The 27,772-nt window shown below is 37.5% G+C and overlaps 1 protein-coding gene across 5 annotated transcripts in view; it reads right to left on the bottom strand.

Moving 5' to 3' along the window:
• Nucleotides 1-27,504, bottom strand: part of NR1H4 (nuclear receptor subfamily 1 group H member 4) — a 65,603-nt gene extending 38,099 nt beyond the window's left edge. For 3 of the 5 annotated variants that reach the window (XM_011386658.1, XM_011386664.1, XM_011386671.1), the window contains exons 1-4: nt 27,215-27,504; nt 16,516-16,653; nt 15,742-15,877; nt 155-520 (exon numbers count right to left, since the gene is read on the bottom strand). In XM_011386658.1, coding sequence (XP_011384960.1) covers nt 155-520; nt 15,742-15,820 — 445 coding nt within the window. In that variant the 5' untranslated portion in view covers nt 15,821-15,877; nt 16,516-16,653; nt 27,215-27,504. Of the gene's footprint in view, nt 1-154; nt 521-7,305; nt 7,437-15,741; nt 15,878-16,515; nt 16,654-27,214 lie in introns of those variants that run through there. The other 2 variants (XM_011386646.1, XM_011386652.1) reach the window with 1 other exon arrangement.
• Nucleotides 27,505-27,772: the final 268 nt, after the last annotated feature.

Here is a 27,772-nt window from a genome sequence, read left to right as displayed (position 1 = left end):
AAATGGGAAGTTATCTGTAAAAAGGGAAGACTCCATTCTGAGGGATTTCAACAACCAAGGTAGTGAAACCTTAACAAAGAGAAAATCGCCAACCAAAAGATGCTTATCTTAAAAAGAAAAGAAAGAAAAGAAAAGGAAAAGAAAAGATGCTTACCTTTGCAACCCTCGCAGGTTAGTGCGTTATAATGGTATCCAGATGCTCTGTCTCCGCAAACGACACAGAGCTCATCCCCTTTTATTCTCCCTGCGGATGCTCCCACTCGGGCCTTCTTTGTTACAGGAATCTCTGCTACCTCAGTCACTCCCTGGTAGAGAGTCTCAGCAGGCATTCGCCTGAGTTCATATATTCCTTGAGAGTACCATTCTTCAGGCTGTTGGGGATAGAAACCCAGGTTGGGATAATAGGATGATGAGGAAATCTGAGGTTGAACTTGAGGAAACTGAACATTGTTGTATTGTGAGTATGATTCCACTTCTAGGTTCTGTCCCAGAGGACCTGCTGCTTGTTCTGTGAGTACACCTGAACAAAAGTGACAACAAAACCGGAATTAACATCATCATAAATTAGAGAGTCAGTTTTAGCATATGGTCAGAAATGTGGGCCCTAAGACTGAAATATTTAACTATGTAAGAATTAACAATTTTTTTACATAAAAAAGCCTACATAAAAGATTTAATGACTAAATTAAAAGCTCATAAAAATATCTACAACAGAAAGAACAGGCCAAATACTCATATCATTAATGTGTGAAGAGCTCTTGCAAACCAGTAATAACAACATGGAAAAAAAGGAAAACAAACAGGAATGTTTAAAAAAAAAAAAAGAGGAAATGAAAAAGTATGTTGAAAAAGATTCAACATGGAAAATATTCAACATTCCATGGAGAAAGGGATAAAGGACATGACTGGACAGTTTTTAAAAACATAAGCGTGTTATAAACATACAAAAATGTGCTCATCCTTGCCATTTATTAAAGTTAAACTGAAACTGCAATAGAAAATATTAGCGTTTTCATCCTTAAATGTATAAGGTTAAAAAAAGTTTGACAATACACACCCTTGGGAAAGCAAAATTCTTGGAGGGCAATTTGTCAATATTTTTCAGCATTTAAAACTCAAATATTCTTTTAACTCAACAATCTACTGCTAGAAAATTTATTTTAAAGGTATATTGCATCTGTATAAAAATGTGTTTATTTTAAAGGTATATTGCATCTGTATGAAAATATGTTTGTGTGAAGATATTCATTTGCAGCAACATTTGTAAGAACCATAAATTGAAAACAATGTAAATATCCATCAATAAGAGTCTCGTTAAATAAATTATATTATGTCCATACACTGAAATGCTATACAGATGTGAACCAATAATTTAGATCTGTATGTGCTGATATGGAAAGGTTTCTACAATGTGGTGTTATTTTAAAAAACTAAGTTAGAATAACGTATATATTTATGTGATTAGAAAAACTGCATATGTGTGCGTGCACATGTGTGCACACACATGCACACAGCATTTTTTGCACAATACAAAAGGAACTGAATGATGGTGATTGTAGAATGTGAAATAGCTGCATTGTTTTCTGGGGTTGGAGACTGCACGACCTTTTTATTGTTTGCAGTTTTTGCCATGTGTATATATTATTTTAATCATTATAATAGAGAAGTTTTTAAAAAATGTATTGCCTGAAATTAGTCTACCTGGGTTCAAATCTCGGTTCTATTGTTTATTATATATGCATATTGGCTATTAACAGTTTTAAGGCAAAGTTTTCTCTTCACAAAACAGAGCATAATACCTACTTCATTAGGTTGTTGTAAGGAATTAATGAGATAATGGATGCAAAATGCAAACACTTTGCTAAATGTGTACACACATAAAATGCTAGATAAATTATAGCTGCCATCAAAATAGTAATAATAATAATTATTCCTACTATTATTATGAAATGAGCCCTTCATAGATAAAACCTCTAGGTAATAGAAAACTATCAGGTTGTGAAAATGATTCTATTTCCTAGAAACATAAATTATGGCTCTTTAGAAAATAGCAGTTTTTAAATTATACGAAACACCTAAAAAAGTTCATAGACATAAATAAGATATATGGAAGTATACAAATATGTCTGATTCTTCGAAGCAGAGTCAGGCAATCCTCTACTAAAATCCCAACCCCACCTCTTACAAACAATGAAACTTTGAGCAAATTAAAATACTGATAACCCCAGTTTTTACAGCAGCAAGCTTGGGATGAGGATCAAAAGAAATAATACAGATCCACAGATCCTCATCTCATCCTCATCTCATCCTCACCTTGGGGTCACTTGTGTTTTGAAATGTAGAGTTGTTTGGATTTTAGAATAGAAAACCATACTATTTCTCCCAGTATCATCTGGGACAGAATCCAGAACCCAACAGCAATATTTTCTACAATGTAATGTATAAATATTCACACTAAGAGGAATAACTAAAGGCCATAAATATCCTCACGTTCATTCGGGTCAGGTTTTGCCACCAAGAAACTTGTGCCAAACTTTTAAAAAGATGCTTTATTTTCAGAGTTTTGAAATTTGTCAATTTGTGGTTGTGGATCTATAAATCTAAACACATAAAATGCTCTTTTTAGTGCTCAAAAGATGACTGATACTATATTACTATTATTGTTAGAAAACTATAATAAAGAACTCTTTACTGGAGTTCTTCTTAGTGCCAGACATTTGTATATCCTCACTTCTGTCCCACAAAATCCTAGGAGTTAAGTAACATTATTATCCCCACTTACAAATGAGTAGCCCGAGGCACATAGCAGTTAGGCAGCTTTAATCCTAACAACCTAAGTAGCTAAAATTTGAACTTTGGGGAGTCTGACTTCAAAGCCCACGTGCTGAAATGTTCCTCTCTGGGATCATTTCAGATGTGTGATGCTTTGAAGCATCATATAGCAAAGGCTTTAAAATAGTAAAGCCTTTCTCTTCCTCTCTCTGTAGTTGAGATCCTTAGTCCCTTCAATGCCTCCACTTGCAGATATAACTAGATCTGCAAGGCTCTGCATGACCCTACCCTTCCTCCCTTTCTTCCTCCCTCCTTCCCTCCCTCTCTCCCTTTCTTCCTTCCTTTCTTTCTTTTCCAGCTTGTCTGTTCTGACTTGTCTGTTCCTTGAATGTGCCTTGCTGCTGCCAGACATAGGACTTTCCTCCATACGCTATTTCTTGAGCCCAGAATTTTCCTCAACATGGCCGACTTCTCTGACAGCTCTTCTCACTAAGATCCACTTAACTCTAAATTTCTCTTGAAGTATAGTTTATCTTGGGAAATTTTCCCTGACTCTAAGACCCTGGGCATCCTGGTTCTGAATCTAGTTAATCAGTACTTACCTACCCATTCTGGGTCAACCTTTGCTCATCTGTAAAGAGAAGACTTCATGCTAGTTGATCTCATAGTTCTTTATATTGAAAATGTCCATAAGTATATGACTAATAGTCTATGAACATTAGAATTTAGGGCTTTGTGATAATGGAAAGTGGAGTATATGCATATTTAATGTTTGTTGAAGAGAATGCTTTCCACAATGACCCAGGAAATGATAGACAGAATACAAAGTATATAATATCTGTGCAAATATCAATTTCCTCTCTTTCATACTTGCCTTATCCATATAAAACCAGGACTGAATCAGAATATCTGGCAGAAGTTTTGTCTAGTGACCACGAAATGTGAGAATATAAAAATGTGGAATTATTACAGGAAAAAAAAGGGTATAAGCAAAATCCTGATCTATTTCATAACTATGACTAAAATCTCTGGAGTGAATAGGACTGAAAATAACTAAAAAGTATTAAAAACATTAGTGTCACTTGCACTTATACCTAGATTTTATCTTCCAACCCATCTTGCCCCACTCAACAACTCATCTCCACCCTCAGCCCCAGTTCCTCTCCACCTACATGTCCAATAAGGCTAAACCACTTGCCTGAGGTCGGTCTATTAATGACAATCTGGATTCTGTGGAATCCAAAGAAATGTATAATATTTTTCTCTTTACATGACAATTCCAAGGTCTCTGAGCATTATTTCAACAAAACAAATCTTTTAGTAATTGACAGATATAATGGAGTCCCAAGTCAGATCATGGTATCAATATCATATCACTCTCTGGAATCATCTTTGTGAAAATGGAAAACTTTCACAAAGACATCAATTCTATTATATGAAAATAACAAAGCATGGTAAGAATATGAGGTCAGTATACAATATTAAAAAATAACACTTCTATTTCAAAAGCATATCCACATCTAGTATTTTACAGTGTCCCCACCAAATCTCTACAGAGGCAATAAATATACAGGAAACTTACAACCCCTAAACCAGAATGGCCGACATATTCCAAAATGGCAAGACTAGAACAATTTCCACCATGAACTGACTGTGAGATCTTGAATGACTGCCTAATATTTTTCTGTTTCAATTTCTTCTGTAAAATGGGATTATTAACACCCACTCTTGCTACCTCATAAGGTAGTTCTGAGTATAAAATACGGTCATTGAAAAAAGGTTTTGAGAAGTTGAGGGCCATAAAAAGATATGTCTGTTTCCTGAAGAATCTAGCAATATCCTTATTCTAATGACAGTTAGTTGATAGTTAATTAGTAATTATTAATACCTACCAGTCTGTTTTGATGATATAAATGATAGGATACGTTTTCACTTATATATATTAAACACTTACTCTTTGCCAGACACTGTGCTAGGCTTTGAGGATAAAATAGTGAATAAAACAGATAGAAAAGCCACAGCCTTTCTCATGTGTGTGTGTGTGTGTGTGTGTGTGTTTGGTGGGGGGCAGCGTTAGTTTGTGGGGAAAGGGATGTCAAAGGCTGAGATAAAACCAAGTAAACAAATACAGAATTTTTTAATAGAGCATAAGATGTAGAGAGGGCAGAGGTAGGTCAATTGTAAAGTATACTTTCTGAAAAGGAAAATTTATTTCTACTTTGATATAATTTAAAGAGAAATATATTTGCATATATACATCTATGCATACATGTGTGTATTACATATGTATATATATTTGAATTTGTGAGTGCTTTTTTGGAATCAGTCTATCAAGGAGTGGAAAAATTTGGATTCTTTTATGACAGGAAATCCTCTATGAGAGTTTAGGGAAGAGTTTTTAAATGAGAATACTGGATTGGATTCCAGGGGAGTCTGAGATCCTCTGCACAGGAAAGTAAAATTCTTCTGGGTAGAGAGTCTCTAGCATTTAACAGTTTCTCGAAAGGTGTACCATCTAAGGAAACTTTCAGAGATGATGGAAGTGTTCTATCCCTACCAACATATTAGCCACTAATATGGAATATTGAGCATTTGAAACATGACTAGTGATAATAAAAAAATGAATTTTTTATTTTATTTATTTAAATAATTAAAAATTTAAATAGTTACATTTGGCTAATGAATACCATATTAAACAGTACAGTTTGTGATCAGAACCACTTTGTACCCAAACGAAGGAATCAGGTTCACATAATAACAATGGCACTTTCCCATGATCTTGCAGTTTCTAATGAGCCTGATAAAGGTCCTGGTTTTATACAGTTTTTCAACCTTGGCACAATACTGACCATGGTAAATATTTTATGAATGTTTGTTGAAATGTTTCATGAATGAAAAAATTGCCTTCTCTGCCTTCCTTTATTTCCTAATGGTTTCTTGACTAGATGATACAGCTTCATTTGTGAAATTGTTTGCTGTTCCCAGTGCCAGGCCTTTGTGATATTCATGGCTCTCCTCAACTTGTCAGCTGACCACTTCCTCTGTAAGGTCTGTTCCATCTCCCCTAGGTAGAACTCATCTCTCCTACCCTCTATACATACCTCTACTACACATTACAATCATTTTTGTTTGTTTATAGGCTTATCTTCTATGCTAAACTTGAAGCAGAATGACATACTGGTTACGAGGGACCTACTTCATGGACAAATATGGATTCAATTCACCCACAACTTGCTAGATGTATAAACTTGAGAAGGACATTGAACTTCTTTAAGCTTCTGTTCCTTCCTCTATAAAACTGGAATAATATAATATAGTGAGAGGTTATAGTAAAGACAAACTAAGACTAAATATAAACTGCATAGTGCCTGACACAGTATAAACAAATATTCAATATATTTTTGCTACTGTTGTGGTTAGTCTGTGAACTTTTTAGAGAATTCTGTTCTGTTCTATTCTATTCTATTCTATTCTATTCTATTCTATTCTATTCTATTCTATTCTATTCTATTCTATTCTAATTTTTCACTCCTGGCATCTTATCCAAAGCCTGACACAGTGTAAATGTTTAATAAATATTAAGTTGAAATGATGGAAAATTTGCTTCCCTAGCCTTCTAAAGAATTTCCATTTCTAAATACATTGTCAGTCACTTTTAAACCCCACATTTAAACAAAGAAGTATGCTGCCAAATCTGTGATCAAAAGTATATTCAAAATTATAATTATTGTAAAAATGATTAGAGTTTTTCTTTAACTGAAAATTTAAAAGGTAACATACTGTTTTGAGAAAAATAATAAAACAGGCAATATATCATACTGTCTTAATTATAATGTATGTTTTAATTATAATATGTGCTTTAATTATAATCTATATTTTATTCCAGAGACAACAAATAGCTGAGGCCTAAAGCTGAATTCTTTACTCGACTGATTTTCCACAGACTATTAGAAGAAATCTGCTATGAACCTAGTTCAGAAAATAAGTGTTTCTCAATCTCTCTTTATTTTTCTTACCACAACCCACAGTTTGAAATACATCTTGCATCATGACCCCTGTACACGTTTATACATATGTATAAGTGATTGAAACAAAATTTCTGTAAAATAACACTTATCTTTACTTCTTGAGGTGTACGCTGATGTTTCTATTCTACTTTATTTCTATTCTATTTTCCTATTCTATTCCAGTTTTTAATACTGGTCACAAGCCACAAAACAGATTGAAAGACAAGTATCCACAGGCCTTAATGTTAGAACTGCCTAGTAATTCATGTGAAAGAATAGTGCTAATTTTACATAATATCCAATGAAGAATTTTAGGGAAAACATACTTAAATTTAATCTCAATGAGATACTCAGCTATTTAGAACCCTAAAAATCATCCTACCCCTACTTCTCATCCCAGCCTTCTGGTTCTGACTGAGCCATCTTTGCTACAGATCTGTTACTATCATCTCAAACAAAAGTCCCCCACGTTTCCTCAGTCTAGTTGCAAAAGCTCGACCAAGAGCACCTGCACACAGTATCCTACCTTTGGCAGGCTTCACGCTCATCATCTCCGTGATGAATCCTGGTGATGTGCAGCCGTGGCAAAGACTATTTTGAACTGGATTTTCTAACTCCTGAAACTGCATTACCATTCTTAGCTTATTCACAGCAACTGAAAATGAGACTAGGTAAGGAGTGACAGAGGCCAGAGGTTGTGTGGCTTACTGATTAACTTCATTACGGGGCAGAATATTTGTAAATGTTTATGAGAAAAGTCCTCGATGCCAAATTGCCTAGTAAGCTGGAAACTAGTTCCTTAGATAAACATTTTGGGGGAGCACTTTCCACTTTAAGAACTTTTAGAGGGTCGATTTCTGTTCAGGGGCTCTAAAAGTGGATTCATGGGTTCAGGCACCATGCTCTAGGTCTCAACATTTGTTCTTATTAAAAAGCTGTAGAATAGTATAGTTTTGTGACTTTAGGATGCGTTAAATCATAATGCTTAACAGTGTGAGGCCAATCGATCTGGGTTTATATTGCATTATGGGTGGAATTGCATCCCCTCCCAAATTAGTATGTTGACATTCTAACTCCAGTACCTCATCATGTGACATTATTCAGAGACAGGGTCTCTATAGAGATAGCCAAGTCAAAAGGAGGTCACTAGGTTGGTTCCTAATCCCATATGGCTGGTGTCCTTGGTGTCCTTATACAAACGGGAAATTTGGACACAGACAGGAGACAGTGGGAAGAGACACAGGGAAAAGATGGTCTACGAGCCAATGTTCTCCAAGGCTCTCCAAGGCCAGGAACAGGTCCTTTGCTCATAGCCTTCAGGAGGAACCAACCCCGCCAATACCTTGACTTTGGACTTCTGGCTTCCAGTATGGTGAAACAATTCCAGTCTGTGGTACTCCATTACAGCAGCCTCACCAAACTAGTACATCCATTCTCCCTTGGCACTCTCTAGCTCCGTAGACCATGAACAAATCCTGGAATCATTTTATCCCTCAATTTCCTCATCTATAAAATGGAGCTGATAATCACACAACTTCAGAGAATTATTATGGAGATTAAATAAAGCAATATTTGTAAAATGTCGGCACAGTGGGTGGCTACCCATCATCATTATATTGAAGTTATGATTATTTGACTTTGGACTCATGTAGGGTGGCTTGCTTATTGAGTGGGAATCATTTCTGCAGTATAACTTGTGGATATCAAGCTTGTGACTGTTGGTTATTTTTGTGGAAGGGAGGGCTTTAAAACAGAACTCAGGAGGTCCCAAGATGAGCTCGTGCATATTGTAACCAGGTGAGCTGTATAACCCCAGGCCAGTCTCTCGGCTTCTGCAGGCGGCTCTTGTCTATGTCAACAGATGGTAAAACATAGATAATTCCTGCCCTACTTCCTTCATAGACCTGTCGTGATGATAAAATGACATAATGAATATGAAAGCAGTTTTAAAAGGCAAATGCGGTCTATATAATGCGATCATTGCTAAGATGTTTCTACAGCATTTATGAGTTTACAAAGTGGTTTCGCATGCATTATCTCATCTTGTCCTTACTTGCACCCTTTGAGGACAGTATCATTTATGATGCCCACTATCTTCTACCATAGTTTACAGACTCAGACAAGCAACTGAGTGAACTTAAGTGATTTGTGTAAAGTCACCCAGTTATTAAAGGATAAAGCTAGGACTTTAACCAAGGTCTTCTGACTCAAAGCCCGTGGCTGAAAAACTAAAGCACACCTGCCCTAGTTGCCAAGAAAGAAGAAAAGAGTAATGATCCATGAGTGTGCTCCAGTTTGGATTGTTCAGTCAAGGGCTGCCATTTGCAAAGCTGTTCTCAACCCCGTCCTCATTCTCCTTCCCACACAACCCAGGAGCTGTCCTTGCCTTGAGAGCATCTTAGGTAGAAGAACTATGCAAAGGATAGGAACCAGGACAAACTACCTCTGAGGTTTCTATTTCAAGAATTCTCTGCTGAGTTTTTCACTAGTCAAACAAATGGGCCTCTCTGTTGCCCTCAGAAACTTCTATACTAAAAAGGAAATGATCAGGATAATTTACCTGATCTAAGAAACTCTCTTTGCTGAGTGAAATTCGTACAAATTGTTCTTATAAGACTGATTAGATCCCTTTGCTTCTCTCTCAATGATGACCAAGTGCCTCGTGTTATTTTTTTTTTTTTTTCTAAAAATACATTATTTCCCCACAGGTCTGTGCTGTCTGAAACTGCACCCACTAGCCATATATGGATACTTAAATTTAAATTAAGTTAAATAAAATCAGAATCAATTCCTCATTTACACTAGTCACATTTCAAGTGTTCAATAGCCACATGTGGATAGTGGCTACTGCATCGGACAAAGTACATCTAAATCACTTTTGTCATCGCAGAAAGTTCTATTGGACAGGACTGCTGTAGCTGGTACTTTGGAGCAATGTGAATGATATGCTAATCATGGCAAATGGGGTATCACTTTCGAAGCCATAAAAAAAGAGAACTTCCAGAGCAAATGTTAGCAGTGCTTTTCGGAGAACTCTCCTTTAGACAAGATGGCCAACAGACTTGGTGTGATACAATCTCATTGGAAAGACTTTTTTTTTTAACAGGATCTCTTAGCCTGGATCCCTAATCATTCAATTCTCATTCCTTCAGAAAAATCTCCATTTTCTCATTGGTAAAAGAGAAATAGTAACGATATCTACCTGACAGGAGTGTTATGAAAATTACTATTAATGGCAAATAGTTATAGAGCACTTATGATATACCAGGCATCCTTCTGAGAATTTTATTAAATAAGGAAAGTAACTTGCACAAAGTTAAGGAATTTGCCTGAAACCGCATACCAGTAAATGGCAGAGACAGGATTGAATGCAGAAAGTCTTTGTGCTAACACATCTAAAATGTACTTAGCATGATGCCTGACATGTAGAAAGCAAGCTTTTTTAAGAAATGGTAGCTGTTATTATTATCACAATTTTATCTATCATTATAAATAAATTTTTTAACTGATTTTTATAGTCAACCTTTCTCAGGTTGGTTATTATGAGTGGCCTTGAGATCTGTTTCTTAGCCCACAAGGTTGAGAGCCAGGCCCTGGACGGCCATGGCTTTGCCCACCAGCTGGCCAACTTGTCTATCATTTTTTTGTCTCATTGCATGCCTTTTCTAAACTATGCATTCCCTATCTTAAAAAGGCAGTAATCTATAATAGCGGAAGATCCTTTTGATATTTCTTTTCTTTCCCCCATTTTTAATTCCACTAATAAGAGTATCAAATCTGAGATTCTTGGGAGAGCAAAAATCAAAGCCATGTGAATTAATACGAATCTTATAGACTGCTTAAATTTGTGGGAGAGGTATAGATGAGAAACGGTAGTGGCAAAATATTTAAATTACACTAAAGCAAAGTTCCATTTTTTCCAAGCCAGTGGTATCTTTGTATCTCCCAGAAACTTGCAGCTTTGATTCACCCATTAGCTCAGAACTACATTCACTTCAGTTAAACTCAAGTGAGGTGGAAAACTGCCTGAAATGAAATGTCAGAAATATTCTACAAAACTGCATCTCAAGACCCTTAATTGTATTTTAAAACATCTGGCTGATTCTGTAACACCAGAAAGATTCTAATTTAAGCGAAAGACATAGGGAAGAACCAGACTCCAATAAAAATAAAGCTACTCAGAGAAAACAGGCATAAAGAGCTGACAGAAGCATAAAGTAATAAAAAAATAGCTAGAATATGAGTGAATAGGATTACATGGGATATGCCTCCTGCCGCTTGCTGGGTCTCATTTAGAATGGGGCTTTAGAAAGGCTGTTAGATACAATAATAAAAATAATATGAAGACGTGGATTTAATAGCTGTTGTTAGCAATGCTGTAATGCCGAAATGAGATAGAACATGTGCTTCGTTCCTTAGGGCACCCAGAAATTTATTTTCATACTGTTGGTTTTTGTTGGCTCCTTAGAAATTCTTCGCACTCAACAATGTTAAGATAAACAGAACTTCCTTTAATGAGTAGAATGATGTTTATCACTTCAACAATTTAAATAAGAATAACTATATATCAAAGCTCTGGGCTAATTATACCATTTTATGATGCCTTCGAGTTTACAGAACACTTTTCCACACAGCCATTCAGACCTACCAAAAAGCTGTGAAGTGATTGCCATTATTATTTCCATTATATGGGGGAGAAAACTAAAGTTCGGAGAGTCTCAGTTGCCTCTGAGACTTTATTTCTTTCAATTTCATCGCTTATTTCCACTCACATTCAGTGAACTTCTCCCAGTATTACTGAGCTAAGGCAACCGGACTCATGGAATTAGGAGCATTAGGTAAGGGAGCATAAGACTACCTTTTCTTGCTTATTTCATGCTATTAGAATGCTTTTTTATTTTCCTGAAATTCTATGATTTTTTGAATTCTTAACAATCTGCTAAAGAACACATAGATTTTAATTAACATGTCACCTCCTGCCTTATTCACTATATCAAACCATGAGAAGCTGTGGACTTTGTCATGATTACCTTTTATTATGTGTTAATTGCATCAAGATCCTGCCTTCTTCGTCCATCAGAGAAAGCTTTCTTAATCCACTAAATTAATCTTTGACCAAGTTTCCTGGCTTTCGGGATTTCCCAAAGGAGACATATCTTTGTTAGGTCACCATGTCCTTCCGTTCTGAGTCTTGTGTGTAGATTGAGTTACTGATGAGCTAGATTTACATCTGGATTTGTCAGGGGTGTATGGCAGCAGGATAAACTAAAGGACCCCATGAGGTGACTCCAGCTCCATTTTTACAATTCCATTTTGTCCAAGCTTCTTTCTTTTCTGCAAAGACCAGCCTAAGAAAACAGAACTGTAGAGCAAATCTGGCCCCGCCCTCACCAAATCTTAGCTTTCCTTTGAGTATTCTAACCAATTTAGGATCCAGGGAAATCATATTTATCCTGCATGACAGACCCCTCTGGTGTCACATCCTTTGGCATACCATTCGTTTCATCTGTAACTGAAGCAGATGATCATATATGAGCTCAGACTTACTCATGTTGACGACCTGTCATTTCAAGAACACACCACATGTCCTTTTGCTTTCTGCCCAGAACTTCGCCAATACCACCAGAGAACACTTGGCCTGATTCCACTGGGAGTGGCAAAAGCACAGCCCAGAAGTGCAGGGAAGATAATGCCCCCAGGGGTGACCCTCAGCCAACAGGAGCCAGAGGTTGGTTAGTAACTGTCCCAGTCTCCGGTCCTGCCAGAGACAATTTTCAATGCTACTCCCAGGGGAATTCAATGCTACTCCTAGTGGCAGTGACTCTCTTAACTCATCTCATGGTGGTTTTCCCTCCTTTCCTGTCCCAGTCTTTTGTTCTGCTCCCTGGGAATACCTCTCACGCAAACTGCCTGCACGCAAGTCCTGGCTTCAGGCTCTGCTTTTCAGATAACCATTTATATGGGTGGAGATGTTTCCCCTTCACCATAAACAAAGTCTTCGGAAAATGAGAGGTTCACAACCCACTCTAGGAGAAGCTGAAAGGCTTCACTCAATAGGCCATTAGTGTCTCCAGTGCCCATTTGTGAGTGGTCATTAGTATTTGTTGAATAATCTTCACATCACCTTCTCAGTGTATTAAAGTTGGGATTTCATCATGGTTTTATAGTAAGCATGCCCAGGGACACCTTAAAAGTCATGCCATGTGCCAGGTGAGTACCCCTGAGTCCAAGTCACCACTTCTTGATACAACAGCTGTAGCAATTTGAGGACTCAAGTTCTGGACAGGGGTTCTAGAGGTCCAAGTCTAACAATCTCCTTTTATACATGCTAGTTGATGGAAATGCAGGTTCCAGAGTCAGTTCTCTAGACTCTTTCAATTGCCCTAAACAAAAATGAAAGAACAAGGCGCTTCCAAGTCCAAACTTTGGGCCTTTGCACTTGCTATTTCCTCCGCCTAGAATGTTCTCCTTAGCTCATCTTCCAATCTCAGCTCACTGTTAACTCCCCAGAGCCCTTCTCTGACCACACCGGTCAGAGAGCAGCTCCATTCTTCCAGTTACCATGACACTACCCTGGTTTTATAGAACTTGCCACTACCTGTCACTATTTATTTATTTGCATGTTTCCTGTGAGTCCACCCTCCACTAGGAGCTTGCCTACCTTAACCCCTGCTTTATTACAATGTCCAGCATATAGTTTGGATGGAAGAAATGATAGCTATCCATATGCTGTACCATAGACTTCACTTGCCCTTCTTGTGACAACATGACTGCTGTTTTTGATTACACAGTTAGACAATCAGAAAAGAGTCCCACTCTGGCTAATTGAGCCCAGCTCTCTAGCTAGTTAACACTTCTGAATCTCTGGCATATCTCAAGATCCATGAATAGTAATTTGGGCACTGTGGATTACTCATCCATGGGCCACAGTCTTTTCCCTGGTGCTCTGCACTCAGAGTGGGAGGTTCTTAGAATTCATTAGTGTCATTAGAACACAAAAGAAAATGAACAAGAGGAAGAAAGAAACCCAGATGTCCTACTCTGAGATACCTCTAACTCGGGTATGTCGAGTGGAATGAGACCGAGACCCTGGAGGAAAGAAATGTGAAAAAAATGCTTAGACCTAGCTCTAGAATTTAATGGGGAAAAGGATTCCCAGGGCTCACAGAGAGTTCAGATTAGTTTATCAGGAGAGGGGATCCGATGAAGATTTGAGGAAGCTGCTCCAGCTAGGAATAATAGCTATGCATTGTAACTTATTCATCTTGTGCTACATATTCTCAGACACCTTAAATGAAGTGTTAGGAAACTGGATAAGAATTTGGTCCAGCAAAGGAGAGATGAGGGAAAAGCAACACTGAAAGTGTGAGTCACGGTGCTTCCTCAGCCATCACTTTCAGATGCTTCTAACTTGACAGCACATTCGCAATTGTTTATCTACTCACATCTTTTCACCTCATGGCTGCTGAGGTCAACCTTCAACTTGATGTGCTTGCAAGGAGATCTTAATATGGAATGTTAAAATTAAAATAGTAAAATTTCAGAGCAGAAAAAGTCATTTTTATGTGAAAAAATAATCTAACGTGGAATTTTCCTTAGTCTATGATATGTACCTATAGTCCTAATTATCCTGTGCATTCTGATTGGTAGGGCAAAAATTATAAAGATGTCTATACACTGATTATTTTCAGGACCTGTAGAAGGGTAGGCTAGAAGCAAATGGTCAAGTAGCTGGACACAGAGGTAGAACCCGTTGGCTTTGAATGCATCCGCAGGAGGAAGAAAAGCCAAATGGAAGAAATAAGATGCAACAAGTATGTCTGAGAACTGGTATTTCATAAATAATTACTGCTGCCTTTGGTTTCTCTGAGAGTTACTGATAATCATCTCCTGTTTTCCTAAACCTCTTTTCTCCTTCCCTTCTATTATTTATGATTTGATTCTCCTTTATCAAGTGTATACTAGGATTAATAAAATATCATCACTTCCCTTAAATGCTCCTATACTTTATGGGTGCAGGTAGACATGTAAATAGGTAACACAAATAATGACCTCTCTTTGGAAATGATCTAAAGTGCTAATAACAGGTAGATAATCTTGTAAGCTATTAATTACTATCTCCCCAGGGATGTCTGCAACCAAATAGGGATTATGCCTTCAAACATTGAATTTTGTGGAGTTTCAAGCATTTTCACTATCATAGTCTACCATTGTCCATGTGTTAATGTAGAGTGAAAAACTGGAAGCATCCAAGCCTTCCAGCATGGCTACTATGCAGAAAGGAATTATTTTAAGAGCGGCATAAAGCTTCCCTGCCCCACCCAAAATTTACCCCTGCTGATTCTTTGCTCATATTCCCAGTTAAGCTCTTTATAATGAGTGTCTTTTCATAAAGCAGAATGCATAAAGTAGAGCAAGATATCATTTTATGGTATCATCTAGTTAAAGATCTACTGAAAACAATTTAGTGAAATTTGTCCTCAGTCCAGTTTAAATGACTAATCCTGATAGTGTGCCATATATTCCCCAGCACCAGAAGCCTGGTAGATAGAAAACCTACTGCAGAGTTATAACCTAAGTAACCTCAGCCTTTAATAGGCATCCTATTAAACCATAAGAATCATGATTTCTTACTTTAGTACGTGCTATAACAAAATTAAAATTAGTCTTAGAGCAGGAATCTACTTCTACTCCCAGCTCTGTCAATAATCTAGCCTCATGGCCTTGGACAACTCACAAAACTGAGGATTGCTGTCTTCATCTACAAAAAAAGACCATTAGGTTTAATGAATCCAAGGTTCGACCTACCTTTAATCTTGCATAGTAGCTAACATTCATTATATTTATTGAGTACTTGTAATGAAAACATTTTCTGAATTCTGTTGCACTCATCGATTAGGCTTTTTCCTCATACGTTTCCAAATTGTAGTTTACGTATAGTTAAATGAACTTAATGACTTACCAAATAAATTGTCAGAAAGAGAAAAGTCATCCGTGGCAGGTAGGTGGGAGTGTTCAATAAGATTCATTTTTGATCCCATCCAAACTTTCTTTATTTGAGAATGCACTTTTGTTGTGGTGGTCTTCAAAAAAAACCCCTGAAAGGCAAATAAGTAAATAGAGAGTTTGCGGGGAGATGGTAAAGAGAGAGAGAGGGTAGGAGAGAGCAAGCTAATTTACAAAACAGCAAATGGCTCCGTTTGTAAACATTTTGCCAAAGCCTTTCTGTACATATCTGTACGTATCTATTTATCATTTTTACACCTCATTTGGACTTACAAGTATCCAGGATATGTGTTTTCAGAGGAGATATTTTCTAATTTATCTAGGAAAACACTACGTGTTTTCATTTAAATTTCAATACTTGGGAGATTTGGGCAAGACATCATGACATTTTGGTTGTTTTTATTTCTTTTACATGTAGAAAAAATAAACAAATAAAAAGGACTTGATTTTAAATGGGATGAATCAATAATCTTGTATCTTAAATTTTATTCTAAAGTTGAACAGGTCTTTGCAAAGACATGAAAGTGATTTAAGACCACTTGCAGCTGGAATTTTCTTGAGTTGATTAGGCATTGTGTCAGCAAATCAAAAATTCAGAAAGTATTCCCCTGCGATCTTTATTTTTGCCTTTTAGAGGAAATTTCAGGGGTTTGTATTTTTACTCTCATGATCTACCTTATCTAGGATAAAAAGAAGTTAGGATAAAAAGAACAATAATGGTAAATCTCACCAAAATGTCTGAAGTTTCATCCTGAGGAGATGTCCAGAATTAATCCAAGAACCTAAGAGAAGCAGTATCCACTTTCAGTTATATTTCTAGGTCTTCTTTCTTTCCTTCCTTTCTTCCTTTCTTCCTTCCAATACCTCCCTGAAGAAGTAATTTGAAAGGTCAAATATAGAAAACTGTTTTCTGAGGGTGATTTTCAAATTTTGTCCTGTGTCATAAAGAAATCACTTTGTTTACAAATATGTAACTTTATATTTGCTCCTTAGAAGAGAATAAAGGGTTTTTGTTGGATTAATATTTATTTCATTTGAACTTTTCTACTATTTGTGTCACTATTTCTTTCTCTGTCACTCAGTGAAATGGTCCAGTTCAAGCAGAAGCAAGTAGCAGATACATTTGGCTGCTGGTAAGATAGTCCAGCAGACAATGTTTGCTGCATTCATTCATTTATTCATGCTTTCGAAAACCATTTATTAAGGACTTATTCTGCTCTAAGCTCTGTGCTGGATCCTTGGAGATAAAATGATGAAACAAAAAAAGCATCCATGATCTATGAAGATTAATGAAGAGTAAAGACATTAAAAATAATCACACAAATACACAGATAACTACATATTGCCGTGAAAGCTGTTAATGAAGGCAAAGATCAGGATGATCTAATGAGAGGTCAGGTGTGAAAAAGAGTTGAAATAGAAAAGTAGCAGAGGGAGGATGTGGTTTCAAGGGCAGTTTTTAAAGACAGGCAATACTAGGGCACGTCTGAATTGATGAGAAGACACCAGAGAGGTTGGAGAATCGAGAGAGAGAACCTCCTGTGCAAGGATACAAACTGTGTCTACAGTGGGAATGCAGACATATCTGGGTCTATCTAGTGAGCCAATGGCATGGCATGATCTTATTGAAATCTACTGTCTAGTTAGCCAAGGGGTGTATTGGGAGAAAAACCATTCTAAAGTCAGAGGAAACCAGGAGTCATGACTTTCTCCCCAGAGCAAAGCCTCAGTCATTAGTGGAATGTGTAATTCTCAGTGGGGCACACTGTTTGATCAACTTGTACTAGATTCAAGAGGCCCCCCTGCCAATCTGAGGTGGAAAGGGATTGGGTTATAAATAAAAATGAGGCTTAGAAACAGTGAAATATAAGGTAGACCCTTTTAACAGAGTGCAAAAAAAAAAAAAAAATAGGAGAACGCGAGCTCGTTTCAACTCCACCCTCACCCTCAAACAACTCTGCCACATATCACAGTAGAACTTTGATCCCAAGAGGACTCAGGGCCATTCTGGGGAAATTGTGAAATTGCAGCAACAGCCCAGGTGTTGCCATAACCCGTGGAGAAGCACCCAGCAGAGGAACTATGACCACTGGTTGGGGTGCTGCTCTCCCCAGTGGGCACAAAAAGTACTAGAAAAAAACTTCAGAACAGACTTGATGATGAACAAATGTGAAGAGACCCTAAGGTGCTCCTGAAATATTTTGGGGGAAAGGGCTCTGGTAGGGAGCTGGAGGTCCTGAGGAATAAGCTAGTGAAAACTAAGTTGTTGCTAATAATAGGACCTCATTCATATTCACAAGCTATTTGGGGACATGGGAAATGCAAGTTTCAAAATGTGTATATGAATTGTATATACACATATTCAGTGTGTATATATTAAGATATATAGATTATGTGTAATAATTATGTATATGTGCCTGCATATTGTGTAATAAATGGGTTGAAAAGCCCTCACCCTCCAATTCAGGCAACCCAAGTTCCTCATAGAGTTTCCCTGTCTTTGGAATAGTAAATTCCAGTTTCCCATAAAAATAATTTCCAGGAACCCACAATGTGCAGAGTCAAGAATTTTTCCTGATATTCAACCCAAACTTATACCCTGTAATTTAAGACCCATTTGCTCTGATCTTTAAAACCTAGGAAGTTTCAGATGGGACTCTTACTTTTCCCTCTGTGCTAACTCTCACATTTGTCTTTGTAACTTTCGGTCATGTCCATCAAGCTACCCCATACTTCTTTGGCACATTATAGCTCTCTAATATTTCCCAGGTACAGTCATTTTCATTTTGGATTCTTATAATGTATTTCTTCTATATGTTCATATAAACTTGGCACCTTGAATTCAAGCGCCTGGCACATAATAGGCCATCCGGAAATGCTGGCTCAATTACATGATCTACATTGTTTTTCTTGCTTAGTTCTGCCAAATTTCCTGACATTTGGCATGCTCTTTTTGAAGAAATGGCACTAGATAAGAATCCATTCTCCTATGGATACAAACGACAGAATTTTTCACTCTTACTCAAATGAAAGTCCAATTTCCCTAATTCTGTATTATTTGGGTTATTGCCCCTGGTTGGAGACCCACTATGTGGGTGCACCAATTTGCTTGCAACAGAGCCCTCCAGAATCCAGACAGTAAGCAGAGTGTGCTCAGATCAGGTTTGTTGGGTTTATGATTCCTGAAGGGATTTAAAGAAAAGGAAGCTCTTTAATTTTTCAAATGGTAACACAAGTATATGGTAAGCAATTCAAACAGTACACTGAAAAATAAGTCTTTCAGTTAAAGGTTCTGTTTGAATAATGAACTTTGAGAAACTGCAGTGAGACTAAGAATTTCCTGAAGTAGCAAAAGCCCAGATAACAGGAAGCCACCAATTCTATCTATTCAGATGAATTTATGTATGTGTTAATATACAAAGGATTAAGTTTGGAATCAGAGCAGATAACAAAAAATATCTGAATTTGCACAAGACTTCTCTGTCTGCATTCACTGTTTTCTTGAAAAGCTGTTAAAATTTATTTTTAAATGAAAGTATTTTTTAAATGGAATGCCATTGCAGAAAATTCAGAAAGGCATTTCAAAAAATGCCCAGTTACATTCTATAACTTTTTTTGCAATTTATACTCCCACCAGTGAATAAGAGTACCTTTCTCACCACACATTTATCGGCATTATCTACTCTCATTTTCAAAAATCTTTTCTCATTTGCTAGGTGACACATCCTATCTCGCTGTGCTAAATTGCATTTCTTTGATCACTAGTGAAATTGAAATTTTTTTTACAATTTTATTGTCTATATATGATTGTTTCTTTCCATTTTCTTTTTATGATGTTTGCCATTTTTCTATAAAAATGTTCATCTTTTTTGTTGACTTAGAAAAGTTCTTTGTATTGAATATATTAGCATTCTCGTATATTTGCTACAAACATTTTCATTTGCCTTTTATTTATCTTTACCTGAAAAGTTTTTGCATTGTCTATAGTTAAACATGCTTGATTTTAAAACTTAACTTTTGTTGCTTTTTATTTTTAGTTTATGGTACAAGGAGAATTTCTCTCAGAATTGCTTGTTGAATACTTTTTTCCTTTCACATTAGTTTATGAGCCTTCTTTGAGTAAATCTGAATTTAGCTTTCCATGGATCATGCAGTTACATCTTGTACCAATGTCATCTTTTCCTATTATCGTTCACTGTTTTTCAACACTTCTTAAGATAGTCTTACCTTCTTGTTCTCTATGATAAACTATCACATCTGGTATCACATTCTTTAAAATTTCTTTGGGAGTTTGAGATGAGACCAAATCTATATTTTTAAGTAGGAAGACCTACATCTTTATAATATTCTATTTTGCCTTTCAGGGACAAGGCATGTCTCCATTTACTCAAGTGTGCCCATATATCTCTCAGTTCTGTAGATGTTTTTTCATGTATGTCCCAACTTCTCCATGAATGTTTCGCCCTATCATTTATCCTCCTCCCCCCTTGTGTGGTAATTAATGAGTTAACTTCCTCTGTCTTAACTTCTCCACTTCATCAACAGGTTGTAAACTCCTAGAAAGCAGGTATCATAGTCTGTATTTCTTTTGTATTTCCCTTTCACAGCTGGCAGTGTTATGAATACACACGAGTAATAGCTGTGCTCTAGTAGAAATGTCATGGGGACAAGGAATGAGAAGATGGGGGTGGGAAGCTGTTCTAACCTTTCCTAGCTTTGTCTATGACCTACAACTATTCACCTAACTCCTCCCCTCCCCTGAGCCTCAGCTGAATGAGGGATTAATAACTCTAAATAATAGCACTGTCATAAAGATTAAAAAGTGAACTGTTCCTAAATTTTCACATATATATATAAGGTAACATGTGCAAAAAAGTTCATTGCATTGTTTCTAATAGGAAAAAAATTAGAAATGGTATAAATATCCATCAGAAGGAGAATGGATCCAATAAAAAAATAGTGTATTCAAAATCAAATACTATACAGCACTTAAAGGGAATGAACTAGGACTATATATTTATTCATATGGATAAATTGAAAAACATCATGTGAATAACATACAGTTTGACAAAATTAATGTATATTTAAAGGTATGAAAAACATTGCTTCATATTGCCATTGATACTCTCATTCAGGGGTCAGCAAACTATGACTCATGGGCCAAATTCAGCCTGACAAGGGCCAGATCTGCCCTTTTGTTTACATCTTTTCTATAGTTATTTTCACATACCAGTGGCAGAGTTAAGTAGTTGCAACACAGTCCACATGGTCTGCAAAGCCTAAAATATTCACTACCTGGTCTTTCTAGAAAAAAACTTGTGATCCCTGCTCTAACCCAGAGAGATATGCATGGAAGCACTGCAGAATTAGTGATGCAGAATGTCTGGGCAGGTACGCGAAAAATTTCCGTAACATCTGAAATGTTTTCCTTCTTCAGCTGGGGGGTAAATACAAGGCAGTCGATTATATTATTTAATTTTTTGCACATTGGAAATATTTCATAAAATAAAAGATTGAATGAAATTCTATCTGCAAATATCTTCATCTGTAAAGATATGCAAGTTTATACAGGAATTCTTTCCTACACACACACACACACACATCTATCTGCGAAAATCTTCATCTGTAAAGATAACGCTAGTTCATACAGGAATTCTTTCTTACACACACATACACACACACACACACACACACACACACATTTTTAAGACTTTGAGGAGAAAATAATTTCTTCCCTTAAAATGTTTGGGGACCCTAACTGTGGTCAATGAGGTGCCACTGGAAATTTTGAGTGGCACAATGAAATCTACCTTCAAGATTAGTCTAATGAAAAAGTAGGACAACAGTCAGGATAAGCAGTAAAAGAAGGAGGAAAGTTCAGGAAATCTGTTGTGAAATGAGATGGTTAGGTACATACCAGCGTGGGATCTGTAGAGACGGGAAGAAAAGGACTTGAGTCCAACACACAGAAAGGAGGAAAGAGAGTAAGAAGCCTGATGATACAAAGTTTAAGCCTTGAGTATTGGTGGAAGTGGGGACAAAATGTTTATTTTACTTTGTGTTTATTTGTATGATGTGTAACCTAAGTCTTCATTTAAGGACCCAGGGCTAATTTAAGAAATGGTATGCACTGTTTGTTTTCAATGTGATAAGACACATAATGACCGGTAGTTTGGCTCCCACTTTCCGGTTATCAATTTTTACTTGTTTAGACACTGTGTGTCACAGGAAGTTCATGGTGTATGGAGCTGCTATGAATTAGCATAAACCATTTGCAAATAGAGACCTTGGAAACACCCTGCTCCAACTAAATTGCTTTGACTCTGCTTTAGAAGAATCTCAGCTGTCAGAAGATAAAGGTAAAAAACGACTACAGGTACGGGTTACCTATGAACTCTTCACCCAAATACAGCATCCTTGGTGACATTTTTCTTAGATGGACCCAGTTGTTGATGGAAAAGCATACATTTTGTTAAATATCTATGTAATCCATGCTTAAAGGGCAGGAAAAAATTGAACTTTTTCTAGCCATCGATATTTCATGCCCGGGGAAGTCCTGGATTCAGCCCAAAGGCAAGAAGAATGTTCTTAAGAGAGAAGAATAATCACGATCCTTGAAGACGCTTAGTAGAAAAGTCAGGCAAGGAAAACCCAGTGAAAACAGTGTCAGGCAAGGAAAACCCAGTGAAAACAGTGACAGAGCTCAGCACAAGTCTTTTCAGGAGCACAAGCAAGGACATTCATTCATTTAATATTCATTAGTTCTCCACTGTGTATCAGGCTTTGATCTAGGTCTTAGAAATAGAGTGATGGATGAGGCAGAAAAACAAAATAAAACAAAGCAAAAAATCCCCCCAAAACAACAACAACAAAAAAACGCTGTCTTCATGGGGCTTACATTCTAGTGAGAGAGATGGAGAATATGCAAGTAAACAAATGATACGATTTCCAATGGCGAAAACAAGAAAATAAAGGAGATAAGGGACAATGTGATGTGGCTGGACACTATTTTGGAGAAGAAGATCTGGGAGGAGCTCTCTGAAGAGTAGACATTTGAACTGAAATGTGGAAGATAAGAAAGAATAAGCCATGCCAGGGGAAAATCAGTCTAGTCAAGATGGTCAGCGAGGGCTAAGGGACAGGCTTGGAGAGCTGGAGAAACAGCAAAAGCCCAGCGAGGCTGGAAATGAGTGAGCAAAGGGGAGTGCAGGACATGAGGTCTGAGGGTAGGCAACTCTCAGATGGCCTGGCAACTATGGTAAGGAGTTTGGATTTTATTCTAAATGGGAGGTAATGATGAGTTTTAAGCAGGAATGTGGCTAGGAGAATGAGGGAGGTCTTCCTGAGGGTGAAAGGCTGATTCTTGAATTTAATGTTGAAGGAAGAGGCATTAGATCAGGCAAAAGTCATGCAGTGGGGATGGCTACACGAAGGGGGAACTGTAGGCTGCGTTCTGAGCAATCATAAGTTGTTCTCTATGCTGTAGCTAGTGGATTCTGCTCAAATCAGTGGAGGGAGAAAGAAAACAGTGTTAGAAAAATTGGCTATTTGGAGGGGAAAAAGATTTCTATCTTTCATCATTCTTGAAAATAAGTCTTAGGTGGATTAAAAACTTTGAAATTATGAAATTATTGGGATAAATATTGGGAAATGCATTTATGATCTTTGTAAACATAGGGATCGAGAAGGACTTATTAAACAAGAAATAAATAGAAAAAGAATAAATCTGACTATATTAAAATCAAGAAGACAGAAATCAAGATACCATAAACAAAGCTAAATATATGAAACAAACTGGGAGGAAATGTTTACAACATAAATAACAGCCAAAAAATTAGTACAAACAATGTATAAATAACTTCTTCAAATAAAAACAGAAAGAATAAGCAATCCAGGGCAGAAATTAGCAAAGGATATAAAGAGGAAATTTACCAAAAGGGAAGCACAAGTGGCCAATAAACATACAAAGTTCTAAGTCTAATTTTTTAGACTTAGTTCTAAGTCTAAAAAATTACAATTTTTTTATGAGATGAATGCACTGAGGATATTATTCCCCATTTTCCATTTGGCCAGTCATATAGTTAGATGTTGCAAGCAGGCACATTTAAATTCCCTGGGAGAAAGGGTTGTTGTTTATACCCCCTGTCCCCACAAATGTACAACCTCCCCACTATTCACAGCCACCAGAGCTGTCTATTTGTTACAGCTGATGAACCTACATTGACACGTTATTATCACCCAAAGTCCACAGTCTACATCAGGGTTCACTCTTGATGTTGTATATTCTATGGGTTTTGACAAATGTATAGTGACATGTTCACCATTATAGTATTATACAAAATAGTTTCACGCTCTAAAATTCCTCTGTAAAATGCATGCATTTTTGATGTAGTCTCAAAGGGTTCCTGGTCCCTTGAAGTCCAATCATGGCCTCAAATTCAGAGCCTGGACTCCAGGAGAACAAAGATCCCACGCACAATCACTGTGGAATGTCATGCCTGCCCTGCCTTCCTAAACCTGGCCCACAACCAGCTTATGTTCCTTAACTGACAGGCTGGTACAGACTCAGCATCTACATCGAGCACTTCCGAAGTTCTCTAGGAAATGGCAGCAGGTGGCTTTCTCTGTTTGGCTAGGGAAGATCTGATCGCCAGAATAGTGGGCTTTTCTCTGATCATGAACATCCCCCAACGAGACTATCTTTTCCAAGGACAAATAACTTATTTACCATATCTTCCAGATGACCATGTTAAATACATTTGCCCGGACTTGAAACTGCAAAGCTATGTTGTTTCTCCTTTTCTTTGAACTAGTGACATTAATTAAAGTATACAAGATCCAAGTTATCCCAGGATCACTGGGACCAGGAAAAGGCGTTCTAAATCTATTTAAAATGGGAACCAAAATTTCAAAGTTCTATTAGGATTTTATCTGAAAAAATGAAGATTAATACAAATCTATCTTATGCTCATACATATTAATTTTAGTCACTAGAACTCTGTTATAAGTCTTAGACCCAACAAAATATTGCCCAAGGCTGATGCTCTCTTGTCCTAGGCAAGTATTTTTTCCTGGGCAATATTTCACATCGTAATTGAGTTGCGATATATTAGCATTGTACTGACACAAATTTACAAAGAGGAGAGAAAATGAGAATAGCAGACATTGCTTCATTGCCAAAAATGGAAAGGGGCAAACTGAGTGAGAAAATAATTCACTGTGGATGGGCTCAGGGATCAGGGGGTTAAAGAGAGAAGAGGGAGGTAGGAGAGAAGAGGGAAGGGTGGATATTTTTACATAATGACGATTTTTGCTTCCTGGTGCAGCTTAGTGACTAAGGACACGCATACAGCATTGCCTTGTAGCTACATCTCCGCTGATAGAAAATATAGAACAACTAAAAAAAAAAATACCTGGAAAGAAGAAAATTGTTCCTATTTATTTTATCCTCTTCATGATCTATGTTGCTACAATTTAAGAGAAAAATGAGACTGTGAACAAAATAAGAGGAAAACACTCCCTATGGAGAAAAGAACAGATATCTTCATTTTTTTCCTTTATCTGGCCACTTAATGACATGAGCCTTTTGCATTCTCATAATCCATAACCTCTGCGAACCACAGGAGTGCTGAACTCCTCCCAGATGTCCCTAATCACAACGCAATGGCGGCTTCGTGCGGTCTTTAATTAAGACGCTGATAACTGAAGTCTCCAATCAGCTCTCCTAGCCTGACCTCTGGGTTAAAGCAAATAGTGCTGAAAACTTTCCACTTCCTCTGCTCCTGGTACAGTCATTAGAAAATGCCCTACAACGTTTTATAAATCTTCGCAATTGTACTGGGGCTTAACAAATCACCTCTGTCGAATTCAAATGTTTGCAGGCTGATCCACCTGCTCTCCCATCATTCTAGATTTCAAGTTTTCCCAGCCTCCAACAATACTGGGGTAGCAAGGAGGCCAGAAAGACCTGCCCTCATATTCCGGTCCTGCTACTTCCTAACTGTGTGACCTCGGACAGGTGATTTGTCCTCTTCGAGCCTCAGTTTCCTCATTTATACAATGAGCGTGAGAAGAACTTCCATGCAGAATTATTGTGAGTAGGAAACAGGCAATTTAGGTAAAGCCTGTGACATGTTAGCAGACATTCGATCAGAGTTAGCTCCATCACACACACTCATGCACACACACATTTCTCTTCTTTTCCTCCCCAAGTTCTCAGAGCCTCAGAACTATTGGGTGTTCCATTACGATTGGCCAGATTTGGGAGATGTGTAAATAAGAGGAAAGACAGGGATTACATTACTTTCCCTAAGATGTGTGGTAGAAAGCATTGCTGCAAGTCCTGACTTAGGGTCTCAGGACAAGAGACAATCATCCCTGGCTAGTATTTTATCAGCTAACTCAGAGTTTCATCAGTCATATTGCAACATTCTCAGCAAAACAGCAAAGTCCATGGTGCAAATGGCACAGGTCCATAATTGGGGCGGGGAGGGTTGACTCCAAGATGAAGATGTCTATCATTTTATAAAATCACAGCTAGAAACCCAGTGATGGCTCCCCAACATCTTTCTCTATCCCTCTTGTGAATAATGCTGAGGTAGATAGCTCTAAGTTAGCATCAGTGGCTATACCAGATTCTTTATAGCTAGATGCGTTTCTCAGAGAAAGAATCCACGTGAGTCATGTGCATTCCCCCCCCACCCTTGCCCCTCACTTCTAAATAAAAACTCAATTGAGAGAAATGACCCACGCTCATCTCGTAGTTGCTAATTCACCATAGCAGTCAGCAGACAAGGAGGTAGATGCCTTATCTGTAGATTCAGACCCTGGATAATTTTAATAATAAAGTTCTTCCTAACATTTTCCATCTTTTAAAAATATTTCCATCTGCTATTCATACAAGAAATGGAAAGCAATAGAAGTCTAGAACAGAAGTTGAAAGAGAAAGCTTTTTAAACCTAGTCTCCTAAGAAAACTTTCACTTAAGCGAAGCTTAAACATTGTCCTATTCCTAGTTCCTAAGTCATCTGACATTAGCAATATTCCCAAACTCGAATTTGATAAATCACCAAAACACAGCACAGTATACAAGTCAAATTGTCTATGGAATCAGAACAGACACGTATCCAAAATGTGCTGTCACTACTGATTCTTCCGGGTGACCGCCATGTTAAAAAGCTATTCCTCAATCATTTTTCAATAAGGTAAGCGACTTATTTTTCAATAAGGTAAGTTAGACCTACTAACTTTTGCTACTTTTTAAGTTTCTTTTTTTTTTTTAATTTTCAGGATTTTATATCAAACACTACTAATTTAGAATTTATTCATCTACCCAACTTCATAATGTTAAAGAGAAACTTTAAATGATGACTTCGCCTCTCTGTTGCCTTGAGCTAGACACTTCACTCCCAGGGGAATCAGATACTTACTCGGATTGTCTTAGGTTGGAGATAAACTTTCAAAGCCCTGGGAGGGTCTTGAGTCCAGTCTTCCTCTCCAAATGCCAGCAATTTTTCTACAAATGCTCAGAATCCGAGTTTGTGTTGGGATGAATGCAGGAGACCATGGGGTGAGGAGGAGGACAGAGTTCTAGCTAAAGCCGTGGATGATCACAGGCGGCCGTCCAGCCCGGCGGCAGCATCTCTTCCTTGGCTCTGTGCCTCACGGACACAGATTAGTCATTAACAATCCTTTCCCTGCTAAAAGATATAAACATGGAGAAGAGCCTTGGGAGAGCCTTGAGGTTCCCAGGACAGACTCCCAGAGCCCCAGAGTGGGGAATATGACAAAGCCAGGGAGCCCTGAAGCTCGCCTTTTAAAACATTTATCCTTAGGCTGCTTTTTAGAGTTCTGACTACCCAGATTTTGGCACACATCACCTAAAAGTAGACTGTCATCCTCCCTCTCTGTGTCCAATTTCTTTTAAGAGTTCCACCACTCCCAGGAAATGAAGCTAGAAACTCTGAGCCTTCTTGACCCTTTGCTCT

Source organism: Pteropus vampyrus, unplaced genomic scaffold, assembly GCF_000151845.1.
Source record: "Pteropus vampyrus isolate Shadow unplaced genomic scaffold, Pvam_2.0 Scaffold16, whole genome shotgun sequence".
In the NCBI taxonomy this organism is placed as follows: Eukaryota; Metazoa; Chordata; class Mammalia; order Chiroptera; family Pteropodidae; genus Pteropus; species Pteropus vampyrus.
This window is presented reverse-complemented; position numbering and strand designations above follow the sequence as displayed.